This window comes from Budorcas taxicolor, chromosome 6, assembly GCF_023091745.1.
Source record: "Budorcas taxicolor isolate Tak-1 chromosome 6, Takin1.1, whole genome shotgun sequence".
NCBI lineage: Eukaryota > Metazoa > Chordata > Mammalia > Artiodactyla > Bovidae > Budorcas > Budorcas taxicolor.
The window spans coordinates 99,591,073-99,606,758 of record NC_068915.1 but is presented as its reverse complement, the minus strand read 5'-3'; the positions used below and the strand labels follow the sequence as shown (position 1 = coordinate 99,606,758).

The following is a 15,686-nucleotide window of genomic DNA, read 5'->3' as shown; positions in this document are numbered from 1 at the left end:
ATGTTTGTAGGAGTTGTATGAGAATGCTAGCTGTTTAGTTCCAAGATATTTGGGGGCCCAGAGGAGATTACAAGCCCTCCTGCAGAGAATAGAAGCTGCGAGGGTCCTAGGATGTTGAGCTTGGGTGCAGCACCTCTGGGAGCATGGACAGTGGTAGGTCTTAGCTGGTCCTTCTCCAGGCAGCCCAGGGTGATGCCTCAAGGTCATTTTGGAAAACCTCATGGCTCGCATGACATTTATCCCCCTTTCAGTGGCTACGTCAGGTTCTGGATTCAAAATCATTTTATCTCAGAATTTAAAAATCATTTCTCCGTAATATTCTAGATTCCTGTCCTGTTGAGAAATCTGAAGCTATCTAGATTCTCAGTTCTTTCTCTATGGCCTTTATTTTGTTTTTGTTTTGATTCTGTTTTTTATAGAAATATTTAAACTCCTATCATTGACCCTGCTGTTCTAAAATTTCATGATAACATGCCTTGGAGTGGACTTATTTTTGTACATTATGCTGAGTACACTGGACCTGGGAATACATATCCTTTAATTTTGAGAAAGTTTCATGAATCATTATATAATAATATCCTCCCTTCTCTTTTTTCTTTCTTGTCAGATGAACCCCTAAGTCTCTTCATTTTCTTATCTTTCCTCACTTGTTTTCTATCTTTTTTTTAAACTCTACTTGCTAAAAGAGCTTTTCCATTTTGCCATCTATTCCTTCTATGAATTTAGTTTTTTGTGACATGATACTTTTAATTTCTGAGAGGTTCCCCCTTCCCCCACCTTTATTGTGCTGTTTTTCTCTTAGCTCTCTGTGGGTTTTTTTTGTTGTTGTTTATTTTTTTAAGGTTGTTTTTTCTTTCTCACTAGTCTGTTTCTTTCAGGTTTTTTGTTGTTGTTTAGCTATTTTTGTCTCAGTCTTTTAAAGAATGTCCTCACATGTCTCACCCTTGGCCCTCTGCTGCTGTATTAGAATGGAACCTTGGAAAGTTGCCAGGTAGCTTGTGGGTGGAGCCTGCAGCTGTGGCCTCAACCCAGGGTCATCTTGCTGAGCCATTCTCTAGACCATCTTTCCCTTGAGCTAGACAGTCCCTGGGAAAGTATGTCCAGTCTTTACTTAGACAGTATATGTCTGACTCTGAACACTTGAGAAGCTAAGTAGGAGAAAGGTCTGAGGACCCTCAGCTTTTAGTACATGAGCTTTCTACTGTATCTGTGATGCACCCACAACTGTGCTTGCTGTAATGTCATTGTCCCCCTTCCACCCCAGTCCAGACACCCTCTGTTTTTCCTTGTAGTGACTAAGTCTCCAGTCCAGTACCCACACAGCGAGGATCTGGGCTCTGGCTGCTCTTACACATACTATTACTTCACCAATCCTTCTGTCCCCCATGCACTTTTGCTTCTTAAGGTGCTCAGTGCCACCAGTTCTTTAGCCTCTGGAAAGTTCTGTTGTAGTAAATTGCTTTTGTATTTTCCTTGCTATTGCTTTACAACAGGAATTTTTCTTCACAGTTCTAGAGGCTGACAGTTTGGGATCATGGTGCTAGCATAATTGGTTTCTGATGAGATCTCTTTTGCTGGGTTGCATATGGCTTCTTTCCCCATGTGGCCTCACCAACAGAAGAGAGAGAGTTCTCTGATGTGTCTTCTTATAAGGGCATTAATCCCACCGTGAGGGCCCCACCCTCCCAAAGACTGAACCCAGTTACCTCACAAATGCTCCATCTCCAAATTCCATCACATTAGGGGGTTAAGGCTTCAAATAAGAATTCTGAGGAGACACAATTCAGCTTATAGCAGCAAGGTTTCAGGATGGAAAAGAGATCAGTGCGTGTGCTCAACCTTTCATCTTAACAGGGGGCCCATTGTGGAGTCTTTGGAGCAACAGCCATTAAAGTACTTTTAGATTGAGAACCAAAATCTCTTATTAATCAGAAGCAGTATGTTACATGAATTGATGCATAGCTTTTAAGGTGAGGCGGTTTTAATTATATTTGTACTCCTTGAAGCAAGTCTAGTGAGATGATTAAAATAGTTTAAGGTAACCTTTCTGTCTGTTCGCTTCCTCCACCCAAAATGGAGTTGCATACTTTTTTTATCGATTTCAGTTGCTCCTATGGAAGTGAAAAGTCTGTCTAAAATATAAGATTTGTGTTTCGTATGCCTTTTTGGCTATTTTAATTAGGTAGTGTGAAGGGAAATTTCTTAGTCACTTATTGACTCCAGTCATTGCCATTTCTTTCTGGTGTGATGTTTCTAGATTAGAAAAAAAAAAAAAACTCCAAACCTTATTTATACTCTTGTCTGTTGCTGTCTTTATGAATACTTAATCTGCATGTCTGTGGAAAAACATTTTTCTGCATTGGAGATTTGTTATTCCTAAATCTCTTTACAATTTTATATCTGTAGGGCTATTTTTTAGAAATAATGAAAAATATCTTAAATGGAGGAGAACATGTCTCATTGTTAATTACAGTAGTCATTACACAACCTTTTTTTCTTTTTGAACTCTATTTTGAAATACTTTGGGACTCACCAAAAGTTGCAAAATAGTACATAGAGCCCCTTTCTCCCTTCCTTTGTCCACACCCTCCACTGGCGACATCTTGTTTGCAGGTATTTTATGGTATATTTTTTTCATACTGTGTAATTCCTTGTCATTTTTAGTTTTAAACTCTCGAAATTAATTTCAAATTAATTTCAAAAATTAATTAACTTTGAAAATTAATTTTGAAATTAATTCAGAATCAGTGAGATTCAGTGCAGTTTTGTAAGTTTTACCTGCAGAAGAGAAACCTTTTCAAATTACCCTTTCTCGATTGATCTTTCGTCCTCTGTCTCCATACCAGTTAGTTACTCAGTCATCTTAAATGCTTCCTTTAGAGCTTCCATCATCATCTGAAAGTGTCATGTTTATTTAGCTATTTAACTTTATTGTCTGTTGTGTCCACACCTTTATCACCTAAAAAGAATGCACGTCATAGACTTGTTCAGCCAGTCAGTCGTGTCCGACTCTGCCACACCATGGACTGCAGCACACCAGGCTTCCCTGTCCATCATCATCTCCCGGAGCCTGCTCAAACTCATGTTCATAGAGTCAGTGATGCCATCCAGCCAACTTGTCCTCTGTCGTTCCCTTCTCCTCCTGCATTCAATCTTTCCCAGCATCAGGGTCTTTTCCAATGATTCGACTCTTTGCATCAGGTGGCCAGAGTATTGGAGCTGCAGCTTCAGTCCCTGCAATGACTTTTCAGGATTGATTTCCTTTAGGATTGACTGGTTTGATCTCCTTGCAGTCCAAGGGACTTTCAAGAGTCTTCACCAACACCACAGTTCAAAAGCATCAGTTCTTCAGCGCGCAGCCTTCTTTGTGGTCCAACTTTCACATCCATACGTGACAACTGGAAAAACCATAGCTTTGACTAGATGGACCTTTGTTGGCAAAGTAATATCTCAGCTTTTTAATATGCTGTCTAGGTTTGTCATAGTTTTTCTTCCAAGGAGCAAGCATCTTTTAATTTCATGGTTGCAGTCACCATCTGCAGTGATTTTGGAGCCCAATAAAATAAAGTCTGTCACTGTTTCCATTGTTTCCCCATCTATTTGCCATGAAGTGATGGGACCAGATGCCATGATCTAGGTGCTCAATAAATTTTTTACTGACTTTGCCATAGGATTTCTCTGCTCTCCCTCCCTCCCCATCATGCTTTGAAAATTGGAGGAGTGTTAGAAAAGCCAGCTAACGAGAGAAAAGCATAGTTTTTGGAGTATCTCCTAAGTTAGCCTTGAAGTAAGAACTCTTGCTATTGGAATCTTTCTTCTTTTCTTTCATTTTCAGCCTTGAACATTGGAAGTTTGATCAATATTGTTATCCAAAGTACTTTCATGGAGATTTTTTTGATCTTTTCCTAGGAAAGAAATTCTAGATTTTGAGGTGCTAGGTGCATCCTGAATAATTTTCTTCTTGTATATCCTGTTCTGGTTCTCTGATTGATTGATCAGTTGATTTATATTGGTAAAAACACATAACACGAGATGTGCCCTCTTCAAAAAATCTTACATGTACAATACAGTTAATTGTAAATACAGTGTTGTACAGCAGGTCCCAAGAACTTTTTCATCTTCAGTAAGTAGCTGTAACTTCATACACATTTATCAGCAGCTTCGCTTCCTCGTCCCAGCCTTTGGCTACACCATTTGACTTTCTGCCTCTGTGAGTTCAGCTGCTTGCAATACCTCACGTATTCTTTTATAGGAAGTTATCATTGAAAGTAATTTTGTTAAGATATACATGCACGTAATTTTTGTCCAAAAAAAGGCAGATAGAATGAACCCTCTGTTCGTCTTTTGAAGATCGGGTCTATTTCTTGTGCATCAGAGCAAGTTTATTTTTCCAGGACTCTGAACTTGGTGTGAAATACTTATTTTGTTTGTTACCTAATCACCTTTCACATATCAAGTCTTTTTACCAGATCACTTCCTACATGCATTATAGATATATCAGGAGGAACCATGCTTATCAGCAATTCTGTTGTTTAGACCTGTCCATCAGAAGTTAGTAAAAGGTGAAAGTTTTAGGTAGATCAATATGCAGAATGAGTACGTGGGCTGATTTGTAATACATTAGTCCTCTTCTCTTGGTCTCTTAATTCTGACTTAGTTATTGCCTTCCTGTAGTTTTGTTAAAAATATGTAGTAACTCTCATCTAATTTGAGAAAATATATACTTTTGTGGCCACATTGTGTACAGGGCATGGCTTAAGACTTTCCTCTGCCTCTTCTAGTTCAGCCTACGCAGCTACTTAATTCTTAAGGTGCTTAACATCACGTGGTCGATTTACATCACTGGAACAGAAAATTCCCACCTGTGTAAAAATGGCATCTTCAGCTCATTATTAAGGACTTTGCTGCATGCGAGGTGCCACTGTCACTCCCAGTGGTGCGGTCCCCACCGGGCAGTAGCCCAGTGATCGAGAAGCCAGGGATGCCGACCTCAGTTGGCACCTTGTCCAACATCTTGTGGCATGATTAGTATAATGTAGTGAATCCCAAAGTAGACAACCTAGCCTTTTTTTTTAAACAGAAAAACAGAGTGTCCCGCTCTCCTCCAAGGATTTCAAAGCCACAACACCTTCAGGTAATTTCATTCCCAAGATGTGGTTAAGTATTGTCAAATGGAAAGATGCATGGAAGCTATGAGTTCAAATACTGTTTTCTTACTAACATGAAAGTGGGTTCCTTTTTTTTTTTTCCAGAATGGGGGATGGTGGAAAGGGGTTTTTAGGGCTTGGTTACATTATTAGTGAGAGAACTGTAATAGTACTATTGATGTGCCTCACATTATCATCCTGAAGCAAAAAATTGAAAATAACTATGCTTTAAATGGACTTAAAAGGACCAAATTACTGCATTACACTTACTACTAACATATTTTGTGTTCTGCTTGTTCTGAATGCTGTCTGATTGAGTTTACTTTTATTCTCTCAGTGTAGACTGGGAACTTATATTTCCTTGAAAAGTGTCTGCGTTCTGTTCTTACTTAATCTAATAATGAGCTCTATTAACTCCATTTCTGTAATTTTTAGCCTAACTATATGCATTGAAATGCAGGATGAAAGCTAAAGTTTAAATCAAATGATTGGCAACTCTCAAGATGGGCTAATATTAACATGTTCTTTCCATTAACTCTTATAATCTTAAGTCAGCATTTAAATTTGCATTTGTTAAGAATTAGAGCAATTCATAGTTCATAGTAGTAGTAGTAATGTTAGCCAATCAGTCGTGTCCAACTCTGTGACCCCGTGGACTGTAGCCCGCCAGGCTCCTCTGTCGATGGGATTCTCCAGGCAAGAATACTGGAGTGGGCTGCCATTCCCTTTCCAGGGGATCAGCCCAATGTGGATATTGAACCCAGGACTCCTGCATTGCAGGTAGATTCTTTACCATCTGAGCTACAGGGAAGCCCCATAGTTCGTTATACAGCATTTCGTTGACTAAGAGTGTTTTTCTTTCAGAATTTTAAGAAATTCTGTGGTTTACAGATGTTTAATTAATTTAATTTACAGACGTTTCTAGTCTACATAGTTATTTTAAAGAGAACACTAAATATTATATACTTTTACAGTGAGCTTCTTGACTCATTTAAAATAAAAACTGAGAGATCCCATTAAGTTGTTTTGAATAGCAATATACTGAAATTCTGCAGTTCATGGGGTCTCAAAGAGTCGGATATAACTTAGTGACTGAATAACAACTGAAATTAATAGGTAAGAGTAAATTAGTTCTTCTGAGTACATTTGTTATGTGAAGATAGTTTATTTGTCAACGAGAGTTTCCAGTCTCACCCTATCATTCAGCCACAACCACTATCCAGACCTCTTTGTGCTCAGTTGCTACTCAGTCATGTCCCACTCTTTGTGACCCCATGGACTGTAGCCCACCAGGCTCCTCTGTCCATGGAATTCTCCAGCAAGAGCACTGGAGTGGGTTGCCATTTCCTACTCCAGGGGATCTTCTCAACCCAGGGATTGAACCCACGTCTGCAGTGTTTGCTGCATTGGCAGGTGGACCCTTTACTATTGAGCCACCTAGGAAGTCCCCAGACCTTTTTGTACACTCCTATAATTCAAATCCAGATAACACCATTATATGCTATTGCTGATGTAACTCATCTTCACCATCTTTTTCTCAAAAAGAGCAGTTATTATTAAAGCGGTAAAATTGTTAAATGGATGCCATTAATAATTAGACTGCCTTGATCCTTTTCAAGGTTTATTTTCCTAATTAGTATCTCATTCAGTCAATTCAGCAATCTACCAAACTGTTGTAATCTTTAATAACAACATTTTTGTAAATACATTGTCTTTTTGTATGTTCTTTGTCAATGAAAATGAAGGAAACCCCCCACACACTTATAAATGCCAATAATCAGATATATGGAACTGTTTCAAACCAGGAAACATTTTTGGTATTTTGTGTCTCAAAATAAGCATCGGCATTCATTGTTGGTAATTGGCAGCTTACTGAAGAGCAGTGAAAATACATTTGTCCAATCATTGTTAATAGTGTTAAGTAATATAAGTGGAATCCAGAGTCACTCAAAATGTGTCTTGTCTATAGGTTTCTAGATTCTGTACCAGGAAGATAACTTCCTTTTTTTTTTTTTACTGCCGATAACTTCCTTTTTTAATGTAGGTTTAGTTCTTCAAAATCTTTTTTCTCTCTGTGAAAGACATAGGTAGTGTTGACAAGTTGGTTTGGTAATCAGTGTTTTGTTTTTTTTTATGAACTAGAAATCTGTTACATTGGTTTAACTGTGAAATAATCAATTTGAACACTGCAAGTATTTTTTTTAAGATATTGAGTTATGAAATAGAATTGCACAATTTAAAACCAAAGTTGCCTAGTTTTGAAGAAGCCTAGGAAATGAAAGCATAGCATGCCAGCTTTTGATTGAGAATTTTAGCCAACTGGGAAGGAGCAGTCTTCCTTACATGAGCATTTAATTCTTATCAGGGAAAGACTCCTCCTGTTACATGTAATAACAGATGCCTGGGTCCATTGTAGGCTTGCAGGAAAAATTTGCAGGTTAGTTTTTACCAATGACCTTAAACTCTGATAGCTCAGTTGGTAAAGAATCCACATGCAATGCAGGAGACCCTGGTTTGATTCCTGGGTCAGGAAGATCCGCTGGAGAAGGGATAGGCTACCCACTCCAATATTCTTGGGCTTCCCTTGTGGCTCAGCTGGTAAAGAATCCGCCTGCAATGCGGGAGACCTGGGTTCAATTCCTGGGTTGGGAAGATCCCCTGGAGAAGAGAAAGGCTACCCACTCCAGTATTCTGGCCTCGAGAATTCCATGGGCTGTATACTCCATGGGTTTGCAAAGAGTCGGACACCACTGAGTGACTTTTACTTTAAACCATGATTGCTAAAATGATTCCTCAGTGATATTCTTTTGTTTTCTTCTTTCTCTATTTAATCAGCTTTGAACGTTGCTTTTTATGAATTACTCCCCCTTTAAATCCAAATTATCCAAACCTCCTAGTGTTCATGAGAAGTTGGATTCCATGTGTCCTTTTTTGATCTCCCTGGATTGTTTATTCACTCATTTAACAGGTGTTTATTGAGCTTCTACTTAGTGTCAATAATGCGCTCCATACAGGGGATCAGGCTCTGAACAGTGCAACCAAGGGTCGACTGCCATGGTTTTATTTTCTAGAGAGGGGCAAGAGACTAAATCAGTTAGCATGAATACAATAACTTCAACACTTATGAGATACTGAATATCAGAAGTAAGCCAGGCTTTAGTTGACTTCTCTTTTCCAATAAAAATTTTTTATCACTGTCTTTATCTTTACAAGCTAGACAGCCTGGATTTGAATATAAGTTGTCCCTGACTAGACAAATTGCTTATCCTCTCCATTTCTCAATTTATGTTGCAATAAGGAGTAGCTCAGTCGTTAAAGAATCTTCCTGCAATGCAAGCGACACAGCTTCAGTCCTTGGGTTGGGAAGATCCCCTGCAGAAGGGAATGGCTATCCACTCCAGTATTCTTGCCTGGAGAATCCCATGGACAGAGAAGCCTGATAGGTTCCCAGTCCATGGGGTCACAAGGAAAGACATGACTTAGCAACTAAGCAACCACCTCCACCAAGGGGTATAAGAATAGAAAGTAACTTACTGGGTTCTTGTAAAGATGAAATGAATTAAATCTACAAGTACTTAAAACAATCCTTCTTATACACTTAAGAGTCAATACAAATAAGTAGCTAAAAAATTTTTCCCTTTAAAATGTTCTTTCAAATGGCAGTATATAAAATATGCTGAGCGCAGTTTTATACATAAGCTTCATATTATTCCCTTATTGAATAAAACTCTTTTATCTTGATTGTCTTAAATGGAAGAAAACAATACCTCTAAAGTAATCTGTGAGTGAGTGAAGTTGCTCAGTCGTGTGTGACTTTTTGCTACCCCATGGACTATAGCCTATCAGGCTCATCTGTTCATGGGATTCTCCAGGCAAGAATACTGGAGTGGGTTGCCATTTCCTTCTCCCAGGGGATCTTCCTGACCCAGGGATCGAACCCAGGTCTCCCACATTATAGGCAGATGCTTTACCATCTGAGCCACCAGGGAAGTCCTAATCTAAATTCTATCTATTCTGCATCCTACATCTTTATGACATGTGTTCAGTAACTTAGCATGTTGGCTTAGAGTGAACAGATTGGATTTATTTTCTGACTTTAGTTCGTCTCGTATAGCAGTATGAAAATTAATGAACTTTATACTGATAAAATTAAATGCATGGTTTGGGGTTTATCCCTTTTCCCTTATCCTTATAATCAGCTAAACTGACTTTCAGAGATTCTTCCAACAGTACAGTTCTGTGAATGACTCCCTCGTTGTTTCTATCTTCCTAATATCAGCTGCTCAGGTCACCCCTTATTTGTCTCACTGAGCGAACCTCCTAGTTTGTTTTCACCATCAGTGTCTTTGCCCTTCTAGTTTGTCATACACATCACTTTAGATTAATCATTTTAAAATAATCCTTTCATCATCTACTTTGTTAAAGAAACTATATTCGCTCCCTCTTGCCCAAAGAGTCAAGTACAGACAGCCCCTTAGCTTACCTTCCTTCATAAATAGATACTTTCTATCACTGCTATTGATATTAAACAATATTCTCAGCATATGCTCTTCTAGAATGTGAACAAACCCTGTGTTATTACAGTTCTTTATCTCGATCATTCCTCTGGCCACACTTTGGTTTTAAAGCAGTATGCCTAATCTCTGCTTCTCTCCCTTCCTCTGTTTTCCAGACAGACATGGACTTGTTTTCCAGGCAAATTTAACTCAAATTTCCCTTCTTCCATGACTATTTTTGACTAGTTTGTGACATACTTTTTCTTAAAATGTATCAGTTGACTTTTTATTTTTCTGTACTTATATGATAATATCTGCATATATACCAATAAAATATTACTCTCTTTAACATAATTTACATGTCATTTATCTCCACCTAATGATTTTCCTTTGGTTTTATAGAGGCTGCAAGTCGGGCCATAGTCCAGTTCTTGGAAATCAATCAGAGTGAAGAAGCCAGTAGAGGTTGGATGCTTCTGACAACAATTAATTTGTTAGCATCCTCTGGTCAGGTGAGATCTTGCTTTTCGTGTTTGAAGCATCTCTCTTTATCCTCTTGGGATTTTGTCGAATTAGATTTATCATCATATCTAAGTAAGATTTTATGATAATCATTGTATTCTCCTCCTTCACCTTGCACATTTTTCTGTGCTTCTCACAAGACCTCTGTAAGGAAGTTAACATTTCCATTTTACACATGAGGAAATGCTTAACTTAGAACAGTGTTTTCTGTCTTTGTCATTAGAGTGTGTGGTCCCGTTTGTACAGCACACTGGGCAAAGAGATGAACTCCCTGCAGCTGGCCGGAAGGAGCCCAGGAACTCTGGCTCCCCAGGCCCAGCCCAGAGTTTCTGTGACCCATGTTAGGGAAGCTTCGGCTCAGAAGAGTCATCTGAGATTCATCCAAGGTCACTTAGCTATTTTCAGGATAATATGTATTACCTTTCCACTTGATTTATTCCAGAGTTTGCTTTTTTTCCCCTTTAAATCAACTTTAAGCATCTGTCATGATACATATGGCACATAGTCATTTATGTGCTGTTTGAATACCTGATTGTGACCTGCGATGTTTTGGGGGTGAAGGAAGTTTATTCAACCTTCTAAAATCTGGAGTAGAATTACCTATCAAAGTTCAAACCAATCTTGAGAACGACTTTTGTCTAAATTACAGCAGGCTTTCAAATACCTCGTGGATCACAAAAGTAAGTGTGACATTGATCAGACTACCATGACAGGCCATGGGAGAAACAGTGCGCATTTCTTGGTAACGATGTCCTGAAACCAGTTACTAGCCCGGAATAATTACTAGCCCACTGGAATAATTACTAGCCCACTGGAATGTTTTTCTTTTGGAATACCCTATTTCCCTCTTTGTTTGCTGGATTTTGTTTTGTTTTTTGTTTATTTTATTTTGGAGTACAGTTGATTTATAATATTGTGTTGTGATTTGTTTTTTAAAGCAGAAAAGGAGTAAGACTCAATTTATCCTGATTTACCTAAGGCTGACCGAGTTTCACCTTAGTTTAGCTTAGAAGGCCCATACCCCAGGAAACTCCTCAGTCCTGCACACATGGGGATGTTTATTCACCCTGAGTACTAAGTAACCTTTCATATGGTCCTGAAGTAGACCATTGTTTTCATGTATTTGTGGCCATATCAGATGACTATCAAAATACCAGTTCTGCTTGCTATTGATGATAGCTGTACGTGACTCTAAATTACTGTACCAAAATGTGGTTGGGCTAAGCATAACATGTAAAATAATTGTGTTTAATTGGAATATATGTAAGTTTTATTCATATTTTCTGTAGATGTTCCGTTTTCCTTTCTCAATTGTGAGCATGGACTGTGCTCTACCATAACACCTAGAACATGGTAGAAAGTCAGTAAATGTGTATTAACTTACATGTGCACACATGGATAGACCAATTTATAAGCATAAGAAAAGAATCAGAAGAAAAGAATCACTTAAGAAAAATTTACAGGTGTTGCCAGTTACCAGTTTGGATATCCAGTTGTACTTTCAATCGGTCTTGTCATAAGATGGAAATGAAAAGTGATGTCATTTTACTTGATACAAAGGGGCAGCCAGTGATAATCTAACTGGCAAAAGAGACGTTTTGAAAGAAAACTCAGTGTTACACTTGGAGCTGACATTTTGGTCTGCATCCTGTTTTTTGTTAGCAGCAGTGAGTTGCAGAGATGACTCACACATGGTCCTGAGTCAGCAGGTAGACGACAGAGATGCAGTGGATGAAGCTAACACCGTGAAATGCAGCCGTGGGCTGCATGTAGTAGTGTGGAAAGGAAACTGTGGGAGTTGTAAATTTTGCAGGTGAAAGGAGGAGGAAAGATGAGGACTTACGTTTCAGGTATGAACAGACGTTTAAACTGAGAGTCAGATGGAGACATGGGGTATCTAGAAATAATAAAAGGTAGGTGAGAACAGCAGAGGACTTTGGAGTGTTGGCGGAGGGAAGTGATGGTGGGTGCATAGGAAGGGGCCAGATGGTAGGCAGGATTGTTCCTTAGGCGCGCTGCTCCCCTCATCCAGCTACTGCGGTAGCTCAGGCCCCATCTGTCTTGTGGGGTTTTCTGTACTAGTTTCCAAAGTACTCTCGCTTTCCTGCTCTTTAACCTATAGTCTGTACTACCAGCAACTGATTTTCTGAAATCTGGTTCAGTTACTCCTTTATTTGGAACACTTCACTAGGTTTCCAGTGCCCACCTGCAGAGGGCATTGAGCATATACCCACTCCCCAAGCCAGGGCAGGATATGTGAGTAGTGAGCCTTCCTTGTAAATCAAGGCTCACGCAGTAATAAAATCTATCTTGTAAGGTTGACTTGAAAAACAGATGAGAGCATGTATTTAAAGTGCTCAGCCTTAAGCCTGTTATATAATAAACACACATTAAAGGTGAGACATTATTGTGGTTTTTCAGGAGTCAGCAGTTTTGAACTCCGGTTCCTGAAACATGTTGTACAAAATGGCCTTACCTTCTGTGTATCTTCCAGGTGACCTTTCCCCTCTTGTTTCAATTCCTATCCTTCATGCCACTCTTGGCCCTGTTGATTATTCCCTTATTTTACTAGCCTGAATGTACTACCATTGTATACTCGAGAGTAAATCATAGTTATTGATGAACTTGTTTCTGCTGGTAGACTACAGCCTTGTGAAAGTCAGGATTCCTTCATCATTTCACGCCAAGTTCCTAAAACACTGGCATATGCTATGCGTTCAGGAAATGTTTAATAAAAAAGTTAATAGACTAATCAACACATGATGCTAGCGTGTTGATTTCCAACATGGAAAAAGTTACTCCAAATTGTACCATGGAAAGATTTTGATAATTTTTATAGCATGCTTCTTTGTTTCCTCCCATACTTCTTAACAGTACTGAAATGTTCACCATAAGGTCTAAAATTTCTTCCTCTAGCAATCTTTGAAAATAATGTACAAATTTTCTGTGTCAGTGATGGATATATCCTTCAAGTGCCCTTCCAACCTAAGAATCTGCGATGAGAATAAAATAAAAGTACTAGTAAAGGAACTGATACATAGTTTAGTACATTAATGTGTCTTTGCATTTGTTACATAAACCTCATATTAACCCTAAGCGATATATACCATTATATAGATTTTATAGGAGAGAAAGATGAGGCCTAACAAAAGTTAGTTTCCCCAAGTTTATGGTTAAGCTCCTTTATTCTAAATCTTAAAGCTAATCTTCTCTGGAACATGCTGCCTCTTAATAGTCAACTTAATAGGTATCTTAGTAGGCAACAAAGTTCTCAATATTTGATGAAAGCAAATTTGTCCAGATAGGAAATGGGTATTTGTCATTCATGGAGTATTTTAAATATTTGTTCAGGCGTGTGAAAAGGTATTTTGAAGTATAATTTTCTGGCTTAAAATTTGTGAGCTTATGTAGCTGTACCAAGTACAGTTACTGGATTCCCTGGTGGCTCAGATGGTAAAGAATCCACCTGCAATGCAGGAGAACAGGTTTCGATCCCTGGGTGGGGAAGATCCCCTGGAGAAAGGAATGGCAACCCACTCCAGGATTCTGGCCTGGAGAATTCCGTGGACAGAGGAGCCTGGTGGGCTACAGTCCATGGGGTCGCGAAGAGTCAGACACAACTGAGCGACTTTCACTTTCATAGTATAGTTATGTCTCTCTGTCTGTTTACTCACTTTATTTATCCATTTGTTTTCCAGAAAACCGTGGACTGCATGACAACAATGTCAGTGCCTTCCACCCTGGTTAAATGTTTATATCTGTTTTTTGACCTTCCACATGTGCCTGAGGCAGTTGGAGGTGCACAGAATGAGCTACCTCTAGCAGAACGTCGGGGGCTACTCCAGAAAGTTTTTGTACAGGTATGAAAGGTGCTGTGTGTCTCTTCATCTAGACCACCTTATTTCAGGTGTAACAGGTACAGTCTAAGTAGATGTTCTGCCTGTCCCATTTTCTATAGTGTTTCTTGCTGTTTATTATAAATTGACTTTATTTCATCTAAGTGGCATATTTCTTGAATTTGCCCATTTCTTTTGAGGAATATTTGGGCAAGGGATTCACAGGTTTGTTATTCTGAACAGATTCGATCATTAAGATTACCTTTCATATTGTAAAAGCATCTCTAAAATGAACAAAGCAAGGAACACTTTTATTAACAATGCTGTTAACTTTAGGGTAATATTTCTTCTTGTGTCAAGAAATTCTGTCTTGTTGCTGTCTAAATATAGGAAGTCCTTAGCCAGTAAGTACTTAACTTAGAAAATACAGTTTATTTTAGTGGCTACTGCCACCTTTTCTGCTCCCTGTCTGTGAACCTTCTTTCCCACTGTGGTCACTCTTCTTTTAATAATTGCATTAGCAGAGTAAGTGAACCTTTGTTAGCTAGTCTGGAAATATTGTCATCATTTGATATCCTTTCTTGGGAGAAAATTCTCACAACAAACAAACTATAAACATTTACAATATAATCTATCCATGGGAAATATGGTATTTAAAAAATATATGTTTGACATACAAAGATGAATACTGCATGATTTTATTTATAAGTTAAGAGGTCAGACTTTTAAAAGTAGAGTGTTGGTTGCCTGGGGCTGGGAGGTGAGAGAAAAGAGAATTGTTTTCCAGGGGATCCAGAGGTTCAGTTCTGCGGGAGGAAAATGTCCTACAGATGTTTTGCATGACAGTGTGCATGTAGTTAACATGCTGTCCATAAAAATGATTAAGAGGGTTAAATTGTTATGTGTTTTTATGCCTCCATTTAGAAGACTCACACCTGTTTGAGTCCCATTTTATGAAATAAGATGCCAGTTTCTCATCTCTAAAATGAAAATAATACCTGGCTAAAGGATTTGGGGGAAGAGTCAGTGAAATAATACCTAAAGCTGTGCTTCTCTGCTTTAGACATGGTAGACCTGAAATGCAAAAAGTCATTTTTCTGATAAATAAGTTTGATTTCTTATAAGTGTTCCCTCCACCGCTTTCAGCATCGATGAGAGCAGGGAGAAAGAACAGAGAGGACACTGGATCTGCATCAGGTGCAGCAGAGCAGGGCACAGGTGATGCTGGCACCTGTTACACTCGGGTTGTTGCTCCAGGAACGACTGGACTTTGCTGAGGTCTGTGTGTGCTAAGTTGCTTCAGTGTGTGCAACTCTCTGCAGCCCCACGGTCGGTAGTCCATCAGGCTCCTCATCCATGGAATTTTCCAGGCAGGAATACTGGAGTGGGTTGCCATGCCCTCCTCCAGGGGTTCTTCCCAACCCAGGGATCAAACTCACGTCTCTTATGTCTTCTGCTTTGGCAGGTGGGGTCTTTTACCACTAGATTTCCCAAGTGACTCAACTGTGAAGAATACTCCTGCCAACTGCAAGAGACAAGGGCTCAATCTCTGGGTAGGGGAGATCCCCTGGGGAAGGAAATGACTACCCGCTCCAGTATTCTTGCCTGGAAAATCCAATGGAGAGAGGAGCCCTGTAGTGTATATTCCGTGAGGTCGCAAAGAGTCAGACTCATCTGTGCGACTG

General features: G+C 39.1%; 1 protein-coding gene across 1 annotated transcript in view; it reads left to right on the top strand.

Annotated features, from left to right (window-relative positions):
* WDFY3 (WD repeat and FYVE domain containing 3) overlaps nt 1-15,686 on the top strand; it is a 248,274-nt gene that overhangs the window by 74,294 nt on the left and 158,294 nt on the right. Inside the window, exons 4-6 of the mRNA XM_052641586.1 lie at nt 5,081-5,134; nt 10,046-10,155; nt 13,864-14,025. Of these exons, the coding sequence (XP_052497546.1) occupies nt 5,081-5,134; nt 10,046-10,155; nt 13,864-14,025 (326 nt within the window). The remainder of the gene's footprint in view (nt 1-5,080; nt 5,135-10,045; nt 10,156-13,863; nt 14,026-15,686) is intronic.